This window comes from Balaenoptera physalus (assembly GCF_965194825.1).
Source record: "Balaenoptera physalus genome assembly, chromosome: 4".
Classification (NCBI taxonomy): Eukaryota; Metazoa; Chordata; class Mammalia; order Artiodactyla; family Balaenopteridae; genus Balaenoptera; species Balaenoptera physalus.
Genome location: NC_138891.1, coordinates 127,120,291 through 127,140,129, shown reverse-complemented (window position 1 = coordinate 127,140,129; position 19,839 = coordinate 127,120,291). Strand labels below are relative to the sequence as shown.

Genomic DNA, 19,839 nt, shown 5'->3' with positions numbered 1-19,839 from the left:
AGCATCACATTTAAGAAACAGTAATTTTTCAGGTTGCCCAGTATTATTAATGTGTTCTAGGTAAAAACCCTTCAGAGAAGTAGTAGATAGTCAACATTTGAAGTAAATTTATAAAGGTTCATAATTCTTTTTGGTTATTAGATCCTTAAAAAAATTTTTTAATTGTGATAAAATATACATAACTTAAAATTTACCTTCTTAATGATTTTTACTGTACAGTTCAGTAGTGTTACATATATTCACATTGTTGTGCAAGCAATCTCCAGAACTTTTTCATCTTGCAAAATTGAAATTTTATACCTGTTGTATACCAACTCCTCCCTTATAAATATTTTAAGAGGCTAAAATAAGTAGCAAAATGATACCCCAACAATAGGCTATATTAACGTTATCTTAAAAACATAGAGTGGGGTTTGCAGTGTTAATTCCCATTTACCAAATTTAGCTGACTGGAAACTTTGCAAGATCTCCTTCTCCCAGTTTTACAAATTAGATTTGCTTTGTTGCAGATACTTTATGTAATGAGACATTCTTTGTACATCAGGTCTCTCGTGGAATGTCCAAAATTTCTACTGAGGAGGTGGAGAAACAGTTCTCAAGGGGGAAACAGCAGTGAGCAGCATTTCAGCAGAGGAGTTAGCGTGAAGTGAGATAGAGGTTCCTGACAAATAGAAAGGCACTAACGTGTGTCATCTCTGTGAGTTATTTCAACAATACAGACCATGAAAACCAGTAAGGTACTCTACCTTGATATTCTATTGCTGTGACTACTTGATGATCTTTTGAGGCAGAGAATCCATAGGCCTTATGATCTGAAAGATTAAAACAGATAGGATAATTAAAGTAGTGCAAAAGGCCATTTTCAAATGTTTGAATGGGGTGCCATATTAAAGAAAACTAGCCTGAAGTTTGGTGACAGTTTCACACAATTCATAACACATAAGTTTTAAAGTATCAAAATAGGAAAAGCTAAGGCAAACTATATGTTTTTTCCATTTTCTATATTGTGGTTTTGCCCTTTAAGCATTTCCCAAAGCAGAACTCATGCATCTATTTGCGCCCCTCCCCACTGCTGCCGCCCCAGACAGCACACTCTCACAAGCTCAACTGCTAAACAAGAGTTTATGTCCTTAATTCAGCCTAATGTGCGATCCAGTACTGTCACAGGTATTGCCCCCTGCAAATAAAAGCTAATTATTTTTAGTGCTTTATGTAAGGACATAAATTGCTTTATGAACTTATCCCTGACTATACCTATATCATATAGAAATGAGTCATTCAACGTATTTACTATGAAATGTACATAGTACATACATAGTATGTACATGATATATACATGGTACATATGTACATAGTATATACATAATATATAATGATTATAAACTTTGTATAATAAAGTTCTGATAGAAAATGCAAACAGAACACCTTTGTTATCCCCCTAAACAGTTCCATGATTTTCCAATCCTGGAAAAATCACTGATCTATAGGACTGAAATCCCTAATGGGATCTGATATGATGATGATGATGATTGATGGTGACGATATTATCAGTTTCCCCACCTGATGAAATCCACATTTTTTTCAGGTGGGGAAACTGAGGCACAGAGAGGGTAAGAAACTTGGGCAAGGTTATATTAGTAGTAAGTGGTGGATCTGGGATTTTAACTTACCTAAATTATACCCAAAGCCCACATTGTTTATTACTCTTCTATACTGGGCCTCACATCACGTTCCTCCCAAGCTGAACTACGAGGAAGGACTGCAGATTAACAAAGATGCCTGGTGGAAAAGTCCACTGGTCTAATGAAGATGGCATAGGTTGAGAAATTGGTGGTAATAAGCAAGGCAAGGACTGGCTCAGAAGAATAACAGGAAGATGGAAGCTAAGAGGCTATGACTGGAGAAGTAGGGCACTAAGGTAACCTCAGAGGAAAGCTCTAGATAAAGCTTTCTCAATGTTGACACTATTGACATTTGAGACTAGATCATTCTTTGTTGTGGGAGGCTGTCCTGTGCATTGTAGGATGCTTTGCAGTATCACTTGCTTCTACCCACCAGATGCCAGTGGCATCCCTACCCCCCTACCCCAAGTCATGACAACCAAAAATGTTCCTAGATATTGCCAAATGTCCCCTGAGTGTAGGATGGGGAAGTCCTACCTGGTTGAGAACCACTGCTCTAGACTTACAGCTAGGCTGGTTTGACAACCCAGGAATAGACTTAAGGAGGGCAAGGAACCATGAGTTCAAGGATTTTGAAAGTTCCTATAAGATCAGAATTTCTTAACTATGAAATAATTTATTACACTTTTGTGAAGGAGAGAAAAATCCTTCATATGACATGGCATCTTGTCTTTCAATCATTCATCTATAAGTACATTGACATGTAAATGAATCTTCCACTCTGCCAGATTTTATCACTCCTGAAGAATACATGCTATTCTGGATAATTTTTTTTTTTTCCTTTCTCTCTTCTCTTGGAAGCCTGGACAGCAAATCTAATTGTGAAATTAAAAATCTCAAAAAACTATAAACCTCAAATGTCTAGCTCAACTGTTCAACATTGTTTAACTATTCAGGTTCTACGTATCTCTAAATTGAAAACATCTTCACTAAGGAAACTGGCAAATCTATGTGAAGAACGTAGGCCTGAACTGATCCTTTTTACTGACCCTTGTAAATATACTTGTATAAAGCAGTAACCCACTTGGCTCAGTCTTAGAGAGGTATTGGAGCAACCAAAGAGTAATTTCAAAATAACTCTTTTGCTTGCATATTTCAAAAACCATGAAGGGGTCCAAGAAATCTTTTAAAATACTCTATTTTCCCTTTTCCATGTACTTTTGTCACATGCTAGAATATGTCCCATAGTCCTCTGAACTGCTCCCCCCCCAGCCCCTCATGCCTTTCTTTTCCAGCTTCTCCTCTCCTGCCTCAACTTTATTTTGTAGAGTCCAAAAGGAGGGTTTGGATTTTCAGACAGCAGAGGAAGGGAAGAGACTAAGCTGGCCAAGCCAGAATCCTCTTAAGTGAGCTGGAGAAAAGTTAGGGTCTCATGGGTCCTTGGGCATTACACTTACGTTTAAATGACATGATTGTTGAATGTTTCTGCCTGTGATTCTGATTCTAAACCATTATTCTGTGAAACTTTCGAAGTACACTTTGAAAGAGTCTCTTTTCTCCTTTAGAAATGTGTAAATTAGTGTGCTCAGAGAAGTTCCAATTATGACTGGCGTTTCTCGTGACTTTTGAACTATTTTAGTATACTTTTTAGACAAAACAATGAAGATTCATATTCCCTAGAAACCAGTTGAGGGGACAATGTTGGCAAAATAGGAAAAGATAATCTTTGTTCCCTTCACATCACATCTTTGAACTTTTCAAACACCACACTGCCTACTGAGAATGTTTATTTTCTTTAGGAGTCTTGGGCCTACTTTCATTTGAGGCAAACATTAGTCCAATCTGAGACTGTAAGATTTAGGATCAGATTGAATCATCTTTTCCTTTTCCGTTTTTTTAAAAGTATAATTAATTAATTAATTTTTGGCTGTGTTGGGTCTTTGTTGCTGCGTGCGGGCTTTCTCTAGTTGTGGCGAGCGGGGTCTACTCTTCGTTGTGGTGCACAGGCTTCTCATTGCGGTGTCCTCTCTTGTTGCAGTTGCAGAGCATGGGCTCTAGGCACGCAGGCTTCAGTAGTTGTGGCACACGGGCTCAGTAGTTGTGGTGCACGGGCTTAGTTGCTCCGTGGCATGTGGGATCTTCCTGGACCAGGGATCAAACCCATGTGCCCTGCATTAGCAGGCAGACTCTTAACCACTGCGCCACCAGGGAAGTCCCTCTTCCCTTTTCTCAGTTCCACTTTTCTACTTGCTAAAACTTCCTTTGAGAATTATTTCTTCAATTTTCAAAAATCACTTTTAAAGTTCTATGGAAAATAACAGCTGTTAACTTCAGGAATTTTATTAATTCCCTCATAACTTTTGTATGTATATATTTGAATAGAAAAAAAAATGTGTCTCAGACAAGGAAAAAGAAAGGATTGGTTGAATTGCAAAAACTATGAAGGCAAAAAAATTATAACGGGGCTTAGTACTACTAAATTAATGAATAGATAGCATTTCTTGGTAGGCTGAATATTTCCTTCAATGATTTTAAGCATCTTCTCCTAGCTGTCTTGCTTCCTCTAATTCTATTTACTTCAAGGTTTGCCTTTAATTAAGTAAAAATATTTTTTAAAGTGTAGTCACTTACGTTGAACTTATTTAAACAGAAAGCTCTAAATCTTAAAAAAAAAAAAAGATTTCTACTGTTTTCCAGCCTAAGTCTTCGAATTCAGTTTTATTTTTCTAACTTGAACCCAATAACTCTATTTATGAAAGCAAAATGTTTTGTATCAATATTTCACTAGCAGATGTTAGGAATAGGATCTGTTGGCCGTATTCTTTTTTTTTTTTAATATATTTATTTATTTATTTAATTTATTTATTTTTGGCTGTGTTGGGTCTTTGTTGCTGCACGCGGGTTTTCTCTAGTTGCGGCGAGCGGGGGCTACTCTTCGTTGCTGTGTGCGGGCTTCTCACTGCGGTGGCTTCTCTTGTTGCAGAGCACGGGCTCTAGGCGCGTGGGCTTCAGTAGTTGTGGCACACGGGCTCAGTTGCTCCGTGGCATGCGGGATCTTCCCAGACCAGGGCTCGACCTGTGTCCCCTGCACTGGCAGGCTGCTGGCTGCTTTCTTGAACTGATTTTTTTTCTTCACTTTTCTTGAGTAAGTTAAGTAGAAAAATAAACAAAAACTTGTCATGTAGGGCCGCTGGTTAAGGTCAAAAATTGTTTTAAACCTAGCTACAAAACGTCTTTCATAGTTATGGATGTGTGCCAAAATCACTGGCAGAAGTTCATAAAATGAGATTAAGAGATGATTATTTCCATAACTTCTAAATCTCCAAGTCAAGTAATTCCTAGTCAAATAAAACCTTTGTGATTCTTTTCTCCCCCCACTGTAAGAATGAAAGTTCTTATATGTCTATCACCCATCTAAAATAATTTGGTTTGACTAAGAATAAATATGTATTCACACTATCACAGCTTAAAAATTTACTATAAAAGTGTTATTTAAGTGAACACTTTTCATTGAAAACATGATTAGGAAAAACTGAGATGTTACAGAGGTTTTCTGTTTGTTTTAAAAGTACATTATAGAGGACTCCCCTGGTGGCACAGTGGTTAAGAATCCACCTGCCAATGCAGGGGACACGGGTTCGAGCCCTGGTCCGGGAAGATCCCATGTGCCGTGGAGCAACTAAGCCCGTGCGCCACAACTACTGAGCCTGTGCTCTAGAGCCCGTGAGCCACAACTACTGAGCCTGCGTGCCATAACTATCGAAGCCTGTGTGCCTAGAGCGCGTGCTCCACAAGAGAAGCCACCACAATGAGAAGCCCATGCACCACAACAAAGAGTAGTCCCTGCTCGCCACAACTAGAGAAAGTCTGCGTGCAGCAACGAAGACCCAACGCAGCCAAAAATAAATAAGGACTAATAACTAACTAATAAGGACCTACTGTATAGCACAGGGAACTCTACTCAATACTCTGTAATGACCTATATGGGAAAAGAATCTAAAAAAGAGTGTATATACGTATATGTGTAACTGATTCACTTTGCTGTACGCCTGAAACTAACACAGTATTGTAAATCAACTATACCCCAATAAAAAATTCTTTTAAAAAAGTACGTTAGAGAGAATACCGTGCATAAAAGCAAGTCATAAAAACTGTGGGCATAAATTATTTCATAAGTTTTCAAAAATAAAAATAGCCATGTGTTTTCTTTTTTAAAATTTATTTATATTATTTATTTTTGGCTGCATTGCGTCTTTGTTGCTGCGTGCGGGCTTTCTCTAGTTGCGGCGAGTGGGGGCTACTCTTCGTCGCGGTGCGCGGGCTTCTCATTGCGGTGGCTTCTCTTGTTGTGGAACATGGGCTCTAGGCGTGCGGGCTTCAGTAGTTGGGGCACGCAGCCTCAGCAATTGTGGCTCTCGGGCTCAGTAGTTGTGGCTCGCGGGCTCTAGAGCGCAGGCTCAGTAGTTGTGGCACAAGGGCTTAGTTGCTCCGCAGCATGTGGGATCTTCCTGGACCAGGGCTTAACTCATGTCCCCTGCATTGGCAGGTGGATTCTTAACCACTGCGCCACCAGGGAAGCCCTTAGTCATGTGGTTTAATCACTTATATACAATTATTAGAGTAACAAATATTTTAAAAATCCATAGGGCTAGCAGTAACAATAATACCATCCAGTATTTATTACAGATAAACATTTATATGGATAGAAAGTAACCCAATGAGGTAGGAATTAGGATATATTAGATAATATACTCATCTCTCTCACTATCTGTCATTCAACCATAATAGGTCATAGAAGGGGAGGGAGAGGAGAGGGCGGAGGAGGGAGAGGAAGGGAATAAGGGAAAGGGAGAGAGAGACAGACACACAGACGGACACGTTCTTCTAGTCTCGGGCCATTCTGGCCCTTCTTCTTAATGAGACATTGGCATCCTATGTTCAGAGAAAGGAGAGCCACACAAAAGCACAAGGAGGAATAGAAGATGTGTTTGACCTTGGAGCTACCCATGGCTGATGTCCTGGTGAGTTAGTGATGACCTAAAGAATTTAAGGGTGATTTTGACAATGAATAAATTTTCCCCTTAAGAACCTAGCATCTAACAAAGACGTGACTCCACTCTGTTAATATCCTTATTTGACAGATGTGACAATTGAGAGAGGTTAAGTACCTTGCTCAAGGTCACAACACTAGAAAGCAGGGAAGCCAAGATGTGCATCTACCTACAGAGAGTTTAGTCTGGCTCCACAGACCTCCTCCCACCCCACCCCCTCATCCCCCATTCTCAAATCTGTGCAAAGCATTGGGAGAAATCAGTATCAGACAATGTTACTCTCAGGCACTCTGCAGACAACTTCACATCCACTATCAATCTTTAGGGTTGTAAAAATATTATTCAGGGAGTTTATAACAAATTGCCATTTTAACAGAGAAAGTGTTAACGGACAGATGTTTATGGTGAATGAATTAATTTGAACAAACTTTGTATATTTGTTATATACTGCACAAAAGTTTTATGCTCCCTCCTTTTTCTGATTTTTTAATCATTTGAATACAAGAAGGACAAATGATGCTTTGGAACTAAGTATAAGTTGTTTTCATAAAACTATATGCGTTAGTAAATTTAGGGAAACTGTCACAGTTTTCCGTTACCCAAACAACTGGATGATTAAATTTTTCATGTGGTATTCGCAATGAAGTAAATAAATTAACTTCTTACAGTAAAATAAATTCTCAAAAATTTCAAAGAAATGTTCTTCAAGCACATCTTCAAATGTTTAATGGTGGCCAACAGCATCAGAAAGCCATCAGTAGCTGAATTTCTCACCAGATACTCACCACTAGGACATGAAAGAAGCCCATTGAGCATTCTGAGATCTTTCTTTGACACTCCCCAAGTGACAACCTCAGCCAAACACAATTTGTTCACCAGTGGCATTGACTATAGATTTTAGATAGACAACAACAGTCAACTCAAATCCAGCAGACTCTCAGACAAGGTGAGGAAATGCCATCTTCCAACACTGATGCTAATAGGAATCACATACTCAATGTAAGGCATGGATATTAACCATTCTATGTCCTAATTCGTTCTCCCTAAGATTAGGGTGCCAGAAAACAATGGCCTTAACACTCTGGTAGTGTAAAATAAGAAATCATTACTAAAGATGTCAAGTATCAAAATAGACAATGGCCAAGATACTAAAATGGGAGATAAACCTGAGTGTCTCTCTTCACTAATTGATTTGTGGTCTGGGTTGTGTCTCAGGAACATCCTTAAAATACAGATGGTACATCAGGCTTTGAGAACTTGATACTTTAAGATTATTCATTGCCCTTTAATCTAAAATTATAGTTGCTAATTCTTAAACTTCAATATAGTTTTTCAAGATTAAAAGTCCAGAACCACCACCAGCATTCGATAGTTACTTTTCTCAGCAGCAAAAACATACTAATATAATTGTCAAATAAACAGTTTTTGAGAAGACGTATTGTTAGTCACTTCTCCAGAATTTTGATCAGTTCTGAGCAAAGATCTAAAACCAAGCTTCTGAATCTGGATTCTGAACTCTGGTTCTGAATTTCTACGATATGCAGATCTGCACAGAAAGTCCTAACAACTGACAACACAGATTATTCAGTGGCTGTTTGGGCCAGGGGACAATGAAATGGTTATTCTACAGTCATTTGATATTTATAAATCCACTTAAGCAACATATGTGAGAAGATAGCTCTTTACCATCTGTTAAGCTCTCTCTATCCCCTACTCTATATAGATGTTTGTTTTAAACTTTCTTTCCACTTCAAGAGTTTTATTTCTCCACCTTACTGACTGAATTTCAGGAATCAATAGCAACCGTTAAATGCAGCAAAAGTTATATTTTGAAAGCATGAACATGCAGCTATGAATACAAATTGTGTTTTACAGAGACTAGCATAAAGAGTATCAAAAAGATCTCTAATATCACCAGTCTGTTAAATTTATAATCTGCAAATGAAGTTATCTTTGCATTTCTCAAATGAAGATAGGGCACAGCTAATGTTTTCGATCTTTTTCTGAATTAGAAGATTTATAGAATACAATGAATAGACACATAACAGGAGACAGACTGACTGAGTTTAATAAGGCTTAACCTTTGGGGCCCTCCCTTGCCTGGACACCTCCTAAGGGCCTGGGGGTGAAGTGAAGAGGGCCTAGTAATTTGTGCATATTTTGTAAAATTTGCAAGGATAAGATTTTTTTGTATAATTTTTCTTAGTGAGAACTCTAATAATCTATCCCAGCACACAGTTATGGACTGCTCCTTATTAATGAGTTTATTTAGCTTTCTAAATTTGACCACCCACAGTAAAGTGGTCTCCAGGGTCCACTGTCTGATAGTTCAACCTTTAAAATAGTAAGATTTAAAAAAAAATTTTTTTTTTAATTAATTTATTTTATTTTTGGCTGTGTTGGGTCTTTTGTTGCTGTGAGTGGGCTTTTCTCTAGTTGAGGTGAGCAGGGGTTACTCTTCGTTGTGGTGCACAGGTTTCTCATTGCAGTGGCTTCTCTTGCTGCGGAGCATGGGCTCTAGGCACATGGGTAGTTGTGGCACGCAGGCTCAGTAGTTGTGTCTCGTGGGCTCTAGAGCACAGGCTCAGTAGTTGTGGCGCATGGGCTTAGTTGCTCCGCAGCATGTGGGCTCTTCCCGGACCGGGGCTCGAACCTGTGTCCCCTGCATTGGCTGGCCGATTCTTAACCACTGCGCCACCAGGGAAGCCCCTAAAATACTAAGATTTTATATGACCAAGTAAATTGTATTCTCTTTCTCAAATTTCAATTCTTAAAATATGAGCGTTGAATAAATGTTAGTTTTTAACTCTCCTGCCGGATGATGATTCATAAAAGCTTTAGCCCTTAAGTTTCATACATGTGTTATTAATTAAATTCTATTACCATAAATGCTTCCAGAAGAGATCTGAAAACTAAGGGAAAGCTTCCCAGTTTATTGTTGCTTCATGTTTCCCTTGATTAATCTTCAGGAAGCCAAAGGAACAGAACCATTTATTTTGAAGCAGAACATGGAAACAATGGCTTGGCGTTGCCTAACTGTCATATTTTACTACTGTCAGGCAAGATTGCTCAGGGGTAGTTACCCTGATTTCTAGGGTGCTCAAATCCAAGAACTATAATTTCCCCTTCCTTTTATTAAAGACAGTTCTCTGACTCATTCTTTTATTTCAAAACTGGTCCTACACATCCAACTGTGAGCTAACACCAGAATGCATTTTTTAGGGCCAGTCAACTAGGCCAATTGAAAGAAATGATTTAATGAACATCTGTGTTATGGACTGAATGTTTGTGTCTCCCCAAAATTAATATGTTGAAATCCTAACCCCCAATGTGATGGTATTAGGAGGTAGGGTTTGGGGGAGGTGATTAGGTGTTGAGGATGCCGCGCCCTCATGAATGGGATTAGTGTCCTTATAAAAGGGACCCCAGAGAGCCCTCTCTCTCTCTCTCTCTCCACCATGTGAGGATACGAGGAGTTGGCAGTCTGTGTTGTTAATAAAATCCAAAAAGTCGGAACAAACCAAATGTCCATCAACTGATGAATGGATACATAAAATGAGGTCTAGCCATACAATGGCATATTATTTGGCAATGAAAAGGAATGAAGTACAGATAACATGATACAACACAGATAAACTTTGAAAATATTATAAGTGAAAGAAGCCAGTCACAAAGGCCATATATTATGACTCCACTTTTATGAAATTTCCAGCGTAGGCAAATCCACAGAGACAGAAAACAGTACGTAGTTGCCAAGGGCTGGGGAGAGTGACTGTTACAGGTATGGGGTTTCTTTTGGGGGTAATGAATATCTTTTGGAATTGGATAGTGGTGACAGTTGCACAAATCTGTGAATATGTTAAAATAAAACACTGAATTATCTACTTTAAAAGGGTGAATTGTATGGTATGTGAATTATATCTCAATAAAGCTGTTTAAAAAACAAAACAAAACAAACAAACAAAAAAAGTATCAGTCTGCAACAAGGAAGCAAGCTCTCACAGACACTGCATCTTCAAACACATTGATCTTGGACTTCTAGCCTCCAGAACCATGAGAAATAAATGTTTGTTGCTACCCAGTCTGTGGTATTTTTGTGATAGCAGTTCAACATAACTAAGACAATCTGCATGCATTCAAATCAGTGGGGCCTACAGAGCTACATCCTGGAATGGTCGTAAAATGAGTAGTAGAGATCCAATTTTTGACCCTTATTCAGATCAAGTATTAAAAAGGTGGACAAAGGTATTTGTGTCCAAATATGGCAGGCAAAAGTCTAATTGCTGGGACTTCCCTGGTGGTGCAGTGGTTAAAGAATCTGCCTGCCAATTCAGGGGACACAGGTTCGAGCCCTGGTCTGGGAAGATCCCACATGCCGCGGAGCAACTAAGCCTGTGCGCCATAACTACTGAGCCTGCACTCTAGAGCCTGCGAGCCACAACTACTGAGCCCGAGAGCCACATTTACTGAGGCTGCGTGCCACAACTACTGAAGCCCGCACGCCTGGAGCCCGTGCTCTGCAACAAGAGAAGCCACCGCAATGAGAAGCCCGCGCACCGCAATGAAGAGTAACCCCCACTCTCCGCAACTAGAGAAAGCCCGCGTGCAGCAATGAAGACCCAACACAGCCAAAAATAAATTAAAAAACAAAAGTCTAATTGCCATAACATAATTCAAGCGAAATGGCTTTGACATCCTGTACAGCATGAGGAGGACTGAAGTTGTGGCAGAATCAGCGACATATTTTGAATTATGTAGAGTCAGTCTCAGCATTTCAAGTTTCTGATGAGGAGATATTAGAACTGACTTCTCACCCATGGGGATAAAGAGCTAAATAGTATTGTACCACCAACACCACCACCTTCCACAGGTTGGCTTTTTGACTGAATATCATCCAAAGGCAAACAAAAAGCAACATTAAAGTCCAGATGGGTGCAGAAAGGGTAGTCTGATAGAAATGTGACCTAAGTCTTTATTCCAGATGAAAACAGAATCATTCTTTGTCTTCAGGAAGTCAGAACTGACAGAGAGGAAATGAGATCTATCTAGGTTTGAAACCCTGTTCTATGAATGATTAGTCACTTCGCCTTGGGCAAGCTACAGCCTCAATCTTCTAAACTTTAGTTTCCACTTAGGTAAAATGAAGCTACCAATGCCTTCCTTATAGGTTGTAAAGATTAAATTAAAGTACGTAATTGCTTAGCCTCGATCCTGGCAAGGGTCCAATCTCTACAAACATTTGTTTCTCCTCTCCCTCTCCTCACTCCACATTGTTTTTTATCCAATGTGTTGATGCAAATTTAGTGTCTCATAAATGACTCCATAGTAATCATGTATTAGGATGGACTATAAAAATATAGAATGCATTTTTAGAGTTATTACTTTTTCTTCCTTTTTTAAATTAATTAATTAATTAGGCTGCGCAGCTTGCCTTGTGGGATCTCAGTTCCCCCACCAGGGATTGAACCCAGGCCATGGCAGTGAAAGCGTCAAATCCTAACCACTAGACTACCAAGGAACTCCTATTTTTCTTCCTTTTTAAAATGACTAGCTTGACTTCTTCATTACAGTGGCTGCCTAGAGAAGGGAAGACCTAGGTTTCAATTCTTGCTTTGACATATTTGGGACAGTTATAGCCTCTTTGGGTTGTGTTTTGTCATTTGTAAAACATGATTTATGATGACACCTTCCCTAACTACCTTAATCTCACACAATTCATCATACCCTTCTCCTTTACATGCTTTTTGCACTTAACGTCCAGGACAACACACTTGTCTAGGTTTCCTTCTCATGGATCTTATGATGGGACATCTCCTCTTCTCTGTCTATGCTTCCTTCCTTAATGATGTGATCCAAACTCAGGGCATTAAACACTCCCAGATGTTAACAACTCCCAAATACATAGCTCCAGTCTAGGTGTCTCTGCTGAACTCTGGACTCAGATCCAAACGCCTATTCAACCTTGAAGGTTTAACAGACATTTCAAACACTACGTCCAAACCTCATCTTTATTTCTGAACCTGCTCCACTTTCCCCACCTCAGATGATTATTCTGGTTGCTCTGGCCAAAAATCTTGCAGTTATCTTTAATGATTCCACTTCCCAAAGCCCATGCCATATCCAGTTCATCAGCAAACCCTATTAGCTCTACCTTCAAAATGCATCCAGAAACTGTCCATTCTCACTAATTCCACTGCTACCACCTGATCTGAGCACCACTGTCTCTTGCCTGGATCACTGCAATAAATTCCTGACTGGTCTCCTACTCTATCCTGCTCCTGCAGAATTTAATCTCAACACATACACTAAGGTGATCCTTTAAAATGCTAAATCAGATCGTGGCACCCTGGATTAGTTCTTTATTTCACCAGAGTAAGGGTAAAAGTCCTTCATTGGCCGAGATGGCTCTATACAATTTGGCCTCATTGCCTTTCAGACTTTCTTTCCTTAACTCTTCCCTCCCTCTGCTCCAGGGACAATGGCTTTCTTCCTCTTCCTCAAAACAGGCCAGGCTCTGTCTCTTCCTCTTCCTGAAAGCCTCTTCCTTCAGATGTCTACAAAGTCCTTCACTTCTTCAAGTTTATTCTCAAAAGATACCTCCTTGATGAAGTCTACTCTGATGACCCTGTTTAATATCACAATCTCACCTGCATCTGACCTTTTCCCTTTCAAACTCCTGCTTCCCTTAATCCTGCTTTGATTTCTCTTTTTTCCATTGAACCTGTCATTCTAACATAGTATATAATGTACTTATGTATTGAGGGCAGGGGCCTTTATTTCTTTATCAATAGCCCAAGGGCTAAGAATAATGCATGATGTGTAGTAGATACTCAATAAATATTTGCCAAATGAATGGAAATGAATTTAATTATGGAGAAAATGAAAATGGAATATAAAGAGCTATGCTTAATTTTTTAAATTAAGGGATGAGACGCACAAGATTAAACAATAAAAAATTTTGAAGCAGCCAATTTGAAACTAAAAACACTTAGTTTATCACAGTATCACTGTGGAGAAGCAATTTTCATATTATGCTGCAACAAAAAATTAAACATATTTGATGCTAAAAATGATGAGTCAACTCCTAAAATATCTTTCTGAGTAGTTACCTTAAATGTGATTTTAAATGCCATAAATCACCATTCTTGTTTTAAAAACATCTTTGTCACCTAAAAGTAAAAATAAATTTAATAAAAAATTCTAATTTTAATAACCACAAAGGTGAGAAGTTTTATCTTTTAAAACAAAATTATTTGCTTTTTAAAAGTTTTGATGTATGATTTAAAATAGCATTGTGATGGTTAATTTTGTGTTCACTTGGCTGGGCCACATTGCCCAGATATGCGGTCAAACATTTTTCTGGATGTTTCCATGAGGCTGTTTTTGGATGAGATTAACATTTAAATTGGTAGACTTTGAGTGAAGCAGATTGCCCTCCATAGTGTAGGTGGGTCTCATCTAATCAGTAGATGTTCTGAATAGAACAAAAGACTGAGCTCCCTCAAGCAAGAAGGAATTATGCCAGCAGACACCCTTGGAACTTGAACTGCAGCGTTGGCTCTTCCTTGGTCTCCAGCCTGCTGGCCCACTCTGCAGATTTTGGACTTGCCTGCCTTTTTAATCGCATGAGACAATTCCTTAAAATAAATCTATATATCTATATATTTATATCTATATACACGCACATATCCTATTGGTTCTGTTTCTCTGGAGAATTCTAATACAAGCATCGTAAGGAATTACAGTAATAAATTAATTTTGGAGTGTCTAATTTAATACAAGTGTTCTTTGTATCTTAGGAGTTCCTTCTGGAGGTTCAGCAATACACTGTAATTTTAAGAAATGTTCCATAATCATTTATGTTCTGAGAAAGCTCATCTAGAATAAACTTACAAAGTCAATCACTCCTCTTTAAACTTTAACAAACACCCTTCTCAGAGCCATGTCTATATGTCCAAGAACATGTTTAATTTAATCTTCCTTATTATTTTCACATAAGTCTTCACTTGGAGGGGAGATGTGGGCATTAAAATTCTCCATTAAAATTCTTTCCAATCTTCAAGGTCCCTCTTAAGTCTCACCACCTCTAGGAAGTTCTCCTGTGAAAGCTCTGAATGCCATTTTGACTACCCATGGAACTTTCCTTTCCAATCTACTTTGATAAAATTAAATAGCATTTTATGATTTGGCTCATTTGGTGGCTTTTGTGACACCATTTCCCTCCTGGTTCTTTTTTCTGATGCTCCTTTTCTGTCTCCCATCCCTCAGATTGGCCATTGACTTTTAGCATTTCATAGAAGAAGAAGGTTCCATGGTCATAAAGATTTGACAAACATTGGGTTAGCAAGTTAAACAAAGTTATGTATTGTAGGACTTTACAGAGCTCTTAATATGCTAAGGAGTATTGTGACTTTCCAAGAGGGGGATATGATTTATAGTAGAATAAGAGAGAAAAAGTCCAAGAGAAAAGTATGTAGAAGATTGAGAAGAGGCAATCAGAGAAGTAAGAGAAACCAGGAAAGAATGATGTCATGGAAATCAAAGATGGGCAGACCTGCAAAAAGGGAGTATCAACAATGTCTGAAGTCCCAGAGGTCAAGTAAGGTTTTGATGAAAGTAAGCTGTGAATTTAGGAACTAGTAAGTTACTGGTGATACAATGATAGCAATTTCAATGGCGTGGGAAGGGCAGTTTGACGCAGGTTGAATGGTCAGTAAAAAATGGAGAAAATAAATATAGAGCATCAATTCAAGATGTTTGACTATAGAATCATGGTGGATCTTTTTCCCTCTCAAAATTGCGAGACTTGAACACGTCTATAGCCTGTGATAAAAGAGTTAATAATGAAGATAAGTTGAAGATATATGAGATAGGGAATAAATGCTGAAGAAAAGGATCCAATGAGACTAGAAGAATAGCATCATGAGCACAAGTAAGGAAATAGCTTTCGACAGGAGACACTCCACTTCCTTTGATTCAGGAGGGAAACAGCCAAGAATGAATACAGATGTGGACAAGTTCGCAATTCATCTGCCGCCCTCCTACACGAGTTAAGATTCTGAGAACACAATCTGATCATATTTAGCTTCCTTCAGAGGCTTCCCCTTTGCCTTCAGGATGAATTCCAAATTCCTTCAAATGGCCTTTCAGAACTAGCTCCTGTCTTTCAATCTCCCCCTCAATCACTGCCCCGCTCCATATCCTATGTTCAAGTCACCCACCGTGGGGCTCCCACTCACGCGGGCTCTTTTCACTCCAAAAGCCTTTGCAGTCTCAAAGGCTCTCTGCCTCAAATCCCCGCTCCCCAACACTCTCCTGAGAAATGCTGAACTTCTCTGTATAATTCAACACCCCGCTGAAATATCAGGAAAGGTAAAGGCTTCACCAGCCCCTTCTGTCCTTCTATACATACTCATCCATTCTCCTATCTGACACAGCACTTTTTACGAGCCCTTATTTGTTTGCTTTTACAAACTGTCTCTTACATATCTGATTCTTCCATTGGGTAGTGTTGGCACATGGTGATATTAGGAACTGTACCTATATTGCGCTTAACACACAAAAGGAGATAATTAAATGTCTGTTGTAAACAAGACTGAACATGTTTTGTCTTCAAATCAGATGTATTATAAATTCTTTTACAGTATTTTATATGTAGTATAAACTATATACCTAATGTAAAACATATTTTAAATATACTATAAACTATATATATATATATTTTTTTAATTAATTAATTAATTAATTAATTAATTTTTGGCTGCTTTGTTTGGGTCTTCATTGCTGAGTGCGGGCTTTCTCTAGTTGCGGCGAGCGGGGGCTATTCTTCGTTGTGGTGTACGGGCTTCTCATTCTGGTGGCTTCTCTTGTTGAGGAGCATGGGCTCTAGGCGTGTGGGCTTCAGTAGTTGTGGCACGTAGGCTTCAGTAGTTGTGGCTTCCAGGCTCTAGAGCGCAGGCTCAGTAGTTGTGGCGCACAGGCTTAGTTGCTCTGCAGCATGTGGGATCTTCCCAGACCAGGGCTTGAACCTGTGTTCCTTGCATTGGCAGGCGGATTCTTAACCACTGCGCCACCAGGGAAGTCCCTAAACTATATATATTTTTAATCTAGCACAATACCTGACATACTAGACCAATGAATAAAACTAGCTGAATTAAAATAAAGTATTAAGCTTTAGTTATATTTTAACATTTCTTTGATTGTATTAAAGGTTTATAGCCTCTTTGTACAAAAATCTAAAATATTGACACTGCATAACACTAAACTAGAAATACCTTGACTACATATAAAAGGAAAAAACTACTTTAGCATATTTTAGTGAAATGTGCATATATGCACACATGGTTTTCCTGCAGTGCATTCTGTAGTGTCATTATTTTTAACATTTTTCTCCCATTTCACTTTTTTTTCTCATGTCAGCTAAAAATGGACCTTGGAAAGGGAAAAGTTGGTTCCCTAAAAATAGAATATATAATAAATTTCCTACCTTCAACTGCCACTAACTGAAGAATTTAGTGCAATGATGAAATACATGTAATTTACATTTATTTATTTTAACTCACTGGTTCTCAGCACTATCAGAATCTCTTTTCATAATAAATTTTTGATGCCTCTTTTATTATCCTGAAACAAAATTTATAGATATTTAACATTATATATTTATATTATATATACAGAATTTGGAAAACTAAATATAAATATAATATTTATAATAAATATAAATATATATAATATATTTATAATATATAATAAATATATTTTTATATTATATAAATATAATATTTATCTATATTATATAAATATAATATTCCTTTAATATTAAGGAGAAATAAAAGGAAAACAATTTATAGTAACATAATATATATTTCAATTTATAAATGCTTGTACATGAGTACACTAGAAGACACAGTGAAGATGTCAGATATTAATCTACACTTATTGACAATAGCCAAGATATGGAAACTACTATCGACGGGCAAATGCATAAAGAAGCTGAATAAATATTATTCAGCCATTAAAAAAGAGTGAAATTTTGCCGTTTGCAGCAACATGAATGGACCTTATGCTATGTGAAATAAGTCAGAAAGAGAAAGACAAATACCATATGACCTCTCTTATATGTAGAATATTTAGAAAAATAAAATTTCTTAAAAAGCTCATAAAACAGACTTCCCTGGTGGTCCAGTGGTTAAGACTCCATGCTTCCACTGCAGGGGGTGCAGGTTTGATCCCTGGTCGGAGAACTAAGATCCCACATGCCATGGTGCGCGGCCAAAAAAAAAAAGCTCATAAAAAATAATAATAACATTAAATTGGATTTAAGAGAAGTAAGAAAACCAGAAGCCATTCCAAATGGTACCGAAAAATAAAGAACCGGGTTACTGTGGACATTAGAATAGAAAATTGTATATTTAGATATATATTAAGGCTGTGCAACAACAAAAAAACTGTGTTCATAGGTAAAAAGTTTGCACTTATATGAACATGCAATGGAATCTGAGGAAGTCATGGAGGATGAAAGGTGAGGGACACAGGGAAATTATTTTGCAGCGTGGCGTGGCACACAGATGTTTATCAGACTGGTCCCTGCCCCGCAAACCACCCATCACTGTGACAATTAAATAGGTCCTACAGAACTCCATGACACCACCTGGGGCAGGAACACCCCTCCTGGGGATAGTTCCCAATTGAATTCCTTGAACACACTCTGAGCTAACGGAAATTTGGAAGCTTTGTTTAATAAGCTGAAAGTGCTCTCCACTTATACAGCTGATGTAACATAACCATAGAGTTAATTTTTCAAGAGTGAAACTTATGGTCAGTATCATGATACACTGGTGGTACCTGTCCTCACAACAAAACTGCAAATGGGGTACCGGAGAGGATACAGGATTTATTCAAGACCTATTTTATACAGTTTGGAGGCTTTTCAATTCTGTTACTTTCTATCTTACCTCTTTCAACTTTGAATTACTCACTGCTCCAAATTGAAGCCCAATATAATTCTTCCTACTCACAATATGCTGTATTTCAAAGGATAACATTTTCAGCTAAGAAAACTTTAACTAATTTTGATGAATTTAACTGGGATAATTGATGTCTATTAAGTCTTCTTATCTCTCAATAACAGTATGCCTAAAACTATTTTATTCTTTTTCAGGCATGTACTATCACCCTTTTAAATGATCTTTAAGATCTCTGATCCACATCTTCAATAAAAATCTTTGAAAAGGTAAGCATATTGTGAAATCATAACCCAGTTTTCTCCATCTTCAAAGATATAAGACAGGGCTTCCCTGGCGGCGCAGTGGTTAAGAATCCGCCTGCCAATGCAGGGGGCACAGGTTCGAGCCCTGGTCCGGGAAGATCCCACGTGCCGCGGAGCAACTAAGCCTGTGCGCCACAACTACTGAGCCCGCGCTCTAGAGCCCGCGAGCCACACCTACTGAAGCCCGCGTGCCGCAACTACTGAAGCCTGCGTGCCTAGAGCCCGTGCTCCGCAACAAGAGAAGCCACCCAATGAGAAGCCCGCGTACCACAACGAAGAGTAGCCCCCGCTCCCCGCAACTAGAAAAAGCCCGTGCGCAGCAACAAAGACCCAACGCAGCCGAAAATAAATAAAAATAAAAATAAATTTATTTTCAAAAAACGATATAACACAGAGACTCATATTAATTAAGCTATAAGTGCCCGAAGCCTAATTAGAAATCCTGGACTCAACATTCTGAAAGATCTTCTAATATTAACTTTTAGAAAAAAGGCTAGAAATTAGGGGGACTTTTTCCATTTCCCTTTTAAATGATCTGTGATGCTCTTAGGTTGACTAAATTCGATAATAAATCCCTGATGATATTGAATATGCTCATTTTTGGATATTTTTCCCATTTACTTAAACAAGATTTTCAGATCATGAAATATTTATTGCAGGCTTATGGGTTACCCTTTGGGTTAATATTGCTCTGAATTCAATTTGAGTTGTGAACATGGAAGGCATTTATATATGTTGAGACAACCACAGTGCAAATATACGAAATATCAGAAACTATTTAATAACTCATTAAGATATTTAAACCATGAACCACATTCCAAATAGAATATTCAAATTATCTTCTTATTACGATAGAAACAATTAGTCATTTTTGCACTGCGCCTGCCGGGCACTGTGT

General features: G+C 38.3%; 1 protein-coding gene across 5 annotated transcripts in view; it reads right to left on the bottom strand.

Annotated features, from left to right (window-relative positions):
- JAM2 (junctional adhesion molecule 2) overlaps positions 1-19,839 on the bottom strand; it is a 67,655-nt gene that overhangs the window by 27,650 nt on the left and 20,166 nt on the right. For all 5 annotated transcript variants that reach the window (XR_014263097.1, XR_014263098.1, XR_014263099.1 and 2 more), the window contains exon 2: positions 747-812. Coding sequence is in view for 1 of the 5 variants with exons in the window: in XM_082460574.1 (XP_082316700.1) it covers positions 747-812 (66 nt within the window). In the remaining 4 variants the exon portion in view is untranslated. The remainder of the gene's footprint in view (positions 1-746; positions 813-19,839) is intronic.